Source organism: Vigna radiata, chromosome 10, assembly GCF_000741045.1.
Source record: "Vigna radiata var. radiata cultivar VC1973A chromosome 10, Vradiata_ver6, whole genome shotgun sequence".
Classification (NCBI taxonomy): domain Eukaryota; kingdom Viridiplantae; phylum Streptophyta; class Magnoliopsida; order Fabales; family Fabaceae; genus Vigna; species Vigna radiata.
The window spans coordinates 11,619,497-11,623,989 of NC_028360.1; the positions used below are offsets into that span (position 1 = coordinate 11,619,497).

The 4,493-nt window shown below is 30.6% G+C and overlaps 1 protein-coding gene across 1 annotated transcript; it reads right to left on the reverse strand.

The window, feature by feature from the left end:
- Nucleotides 1–654: 654 nt before the first annotated feature.
- On the reverse strand, nt 655–3,614 carry LOC106775246 (RRP15-like protein). The gene is made up of 9 exons (XM_014662341.2): nt 3,498–3,614; nt 2,544–3,061; nt 2,362–2,463; nt 2,153–2,234; nt 2,010–2,029; nt 1,828–1,888; nt 1,583–1,662; nt 1,039–1,146; nt 655–959 (listed from the first exon to the last, which is right to left on the reverse strand). The coding sequence occupies exons 2-9, from the start codon at nt 3,033–3,035 to the stop codon at nt 897–899; spliced, it is 1,008 nt and encodes a 335-aa protein (XP_014517827.1). The 5' UTR covers nt 3,036–3,061; nt 3,498–3,614; the 3' UTR covers nt 655–896.
- Between the last annotated feature and the right edge of the window lie 879 nt (nt 3,615–4,493).

Here is a 4,493-nt window from a genome sequence, read left to right on the forward strand (position 1 = left end):
ATTATAATTTAGTTAAATATTTAAAAATAAAATCTCTAACATATTTTCATACTCATATTGAACGTGGATAATTTAATTAACATCAATCATTATATTATTCAGTATCTTTTAATTTAAACAAAAAATCTTTAAATCCCACTGTTAGATTAAATGTTTTGAATTTTTTTCACACTTTTGTGTTGTAAACAGCTTCGATTTGAATCTCATTTAGTTCATATAAATCACAGGTGTTATTGGATCGCTCCCCTTGTAGACATGGAAAGAACACTCAATGAAATTGATGCAAGTAACATTAGGTATCAGAATTCCAACAATAAAAATGTCAAAAGCAAATTGAAAGAGCTTATGAGTGAGTTGGGAGAGTGTCTCCATAGGAGAAGATTGTGCTAGGTATACATTCAAAAACACCAATTATATCGTATGCTTAAAACCTAACATAACCATCACAGAATTGATAGCTGAAGCTGATACGAGATTCCTATCCCTATTATCTGATGTATTTTAAAAACATCCGTGATGTGAAGTTCTTAACACCTTCTCCCATGATAAGTGAACATCTCAACATAAAACTAAATAATTACAGATGGACATGTAACAATCTGATAGCATTCCTATTGTATATTGCTTCTTAATCATATTTTTGAAACTACGATATTGTAAAATAGAATGAATATCCGACAACACCAATAAATCATCTTTGAAACTACAATATTTCTTTGAAATTACAATATGAATAATTCATTACTAGTCTTAGTAATCCATTGACAGAAAAACGTATGATTACAAGATATTCCTCCTACCCCGTGCCTGTAACAACTTAACAACTCGAATATTCTAAATCTGACAGATTCTCCCACCATAAAAATCTCAATACTGCTTACTCTAGTTTTAATATACTAATCTTCATCTGAACTACTATTTTCAGAAGTCCTTCCAAAGTCATCTGATACGTTTTTATCCTGTAGATATGCAAAGTTATGAGTGGATGGTAACTGTGCAACATAAAAGGAACTTGCTATAACTTCAAATGATACTTACAGGCATTTTATCCCAATCCTTTAGCCTTGAACTTGTCATCATATGATTATCTCGTAATGGAGCCCAAGCAGGCTGTTGGTCTTCTACCTTGCCCGTGCCTTCATTGATCTGCATATAAAAAATCTACAGTTTGATAATTAAGCAAAAGAAAGAACCTATCTCATCAAGATAGGTTTGCTACAGTTTATTGGGAAAAAAGAGAAATTTTAGACAAGGCACTGAGGCACTGGTTTAAACATATCAAACCTAGTTCAACCAGTTTGACAGTTGCACCAGACAGACCAGATAAAATATAAAATTTAAAAAATGGAACACCAAATAATATGTTTAACATTAATGGTTAAATCCTCATCNGAAATAGTATTACTAAAATTTTTCCACATTCAGGATTTCCCTGCTAAACTTCAATAAAATTTAAAGTGGTAAAATTGAGACCAGACACTCTGACCACTTTTAAATCACTAATCAAAATTATCGAGTTGTTAGCTAAATTGACCTAATCAAATATTGACACCAAAAAAAAGAATGAGCAGTTAAAAATCACCTTTGTTGAGGTGCCAGTTGAAGGCAATGACGGTTTCCCTAACTCTGAAAAGAAGGCTTGTTTGGCCCGTTTTCGTATCTCTGCCAGCATACACATTGGATAATTAGAATTATACACTCATCACCAAGATTGAACATGTTAAGATCCAAGAAAATAGAACACGTAGGAATAAACAGAGAATCAAGAGTAAAGTACTGTAGTTCTATAATAAGAATAAAAAGGAAATACAGCATCAAACAACTAACCTTTTGCATCCTTATTCCTAGAGGGGTTCAACCCTTTTTGAGCAGTTTGTGCCTTATTGACCTGCAACAGATGTGAACAAAATCTCTGGCTTAATTATGATAGAGATACAAACCATCACAGAGACACATACAAAAATCTATGAAGAAACCAAATTTTGGTTAAACTTTAAGTGAAAACTTACAGCATTGAATAACTTGACCACTGAAAGTAATCCAATTTGATGCATGGTCACAACAAAAGTCCACATCAATAACAAGAAAATGCAAGTCGTCAAACAAATTAAAACAGCTATAGGCTTTTATTTAAGAAATTCAACTCATTTACCTCCTTTTGTTGCAACACTTATCAGAAACTTTTCATGTGAGTCCAAGTATGTAGCAGGTTTGACATGTCCCTTTTCTGCTAACTGTAAAAAGCAATAAGATTACAACCTAAGACAGGGAAACTTTTGGGAGATAAAAACTGAGCATACGAATAAACTGTAACGGTCTTTGGAAAACAATAAAATCTGTCAAAATAAAATTTAAGATTACCATCTGCTTTTCCTTTTTGGCCTCTCCCTTGATATTGCGTTCTGCTTGCTCTTCTCCTAGTTTTTCTATAACAAGTTTCTTGTGTGCTGACAATATTGGACCCTGCAGATTATCCAAGTCTTAAAAAAACTAGTCTCCCTATGTTCTGTAAAATCATAATCTTCTGTATTCAAATAACTTACCAACATATCATCGGGAACACTCTTCTTCATAATATTCCTAAATGCCATCTTGAATGCTCGGCATCCTTCAGTGAATTTTGTAATTCCTGGCTGAATTTCATTATCATCATCTCCTTCATCATCAGAACTGTGATCATTCGTATCAGTAGCATTTTTGTTCGATGATTTTAGTGGTGCTGCAGCTCCTTCATCTTCAGACTGATTGTCCCCACTTTCCATGCCATCCTTCTCATTATTTTTATTGGTGACAGATGCCAAACGTCTAGTCTCCGAGGCAGCAGTGACAATGGCCTCATCTTCTTCATCATCAGAGTTATACTCCCGTGCTCGCTTGCGGAAAAGTTTCTTCATTTTTTTGTCTATTTTAACTTTCTTCTGTCCATGTGGTGATGGCATCACTTTTGCTTTCTTACCTGACTTCTTACGGCCTTGAGTTTTAACAAATTTCCTCCTAGCTCTCCCAGATTCTACCATTGCAATTTCTTCAGCCATTGACGGTTTTATAACCCAACTCCAACCTGTATAAGTATATACCAGTAATAAAAAAAGTTATAAAAAAAAAAAAAAAACAACTGAAGCACTCAGCATCCACCCAAAAATAAAGGGTGCAACATAGGTACCACACAAGAATGAACGTGACACTAGTCATAAATAGAAGAAAAACAAAGTAAGCACCAATAGCAACCCTAAATAATTCCCAACTCACAGTCTGAATTCAAATTTCAAGTTATCACCTCACAAGCAGAACAACCAAAGAAAACCTAATCCACAAATTCATTTGTCCTTAAACTTGAAAAAATATCAAACAAAAAATCAATCAGAATGACAAACCTTTGACTGAACATAGATTGGTTTGCGCTTAATCATGAAAAGACGAGAACTACAGAATACATTGAAGTTCAATTTCTAAAATAAAGAATAAATTAGCGAACAGAATAGAGTGATAGGTCGTACTCGAATTGACGATGTCTGCGAAGGAAGAATTTGCAGTGGCCGCCGGAGTGGGAACGTTAGGGTGATGGATCCATATTTAAACCTATTTATTTTCTCTTCTAAAAACTTCAAAAGTGTTTGCTTATTATTTATCTATTTATTTCACATCATTTACACTGGCTAAAATCTTATTTTTCCATCTCTAATATAATATAATATTTTAGGTTTATCTTTAATAGATTTTTAAATATATAAGAAAAAATTATTTGTAGATACAAAATTGAAAGTCAAAATATATTAAATTTAAATTTCTTTAATTATACTATTGAATTACTTATCATAGTTATTAGCCTCGGTGAAAATAAAAGTAATAAAATAATTATTAGGATAAAATTATTTGTTAAATTCCGAATACAAAAAATAGTAAAAAAAATGGAAATATTTTAATGGAAAATATTGAAATAAAACTTTGTAAAAGTAATACTGAAATATTAAAAATTGTGAATGTATAAACATATTACATTGTTATAAATTTTCAAATCCATCATTTTCATAATTAGATTAGATTACATTATTATATGATTTTGTATCAAAAAGGTTAGACCTGAGGTGAGATGCTAGCTAGAAAGAAAAGAGCAAATTGAAATATTTATTTTTGACAAAAGAAATATCGGAGTGAAAAGTTTATTTATTTATCAAATTATAACATTCATTATGTGAAAAAATAAGTAATTGTGTTATATATACTTAAAAATATCTAAATCAAACACGTTTCATCAGTATTTTCTTTACAATTATAGATTAAATAACATAACTTTTATTAGTTAATTTATATTTCAAATTATCAGTAAATATATACTAATTTCTTCTCGTATTATAAATACGATTATTTCAGTCTTATTGTATATGTATGACTATTTTAGTCCTTCCCATCATATACATATACATATATATATATATATATATATATATATATATATATATATATATATATATATATATATATATATATATATA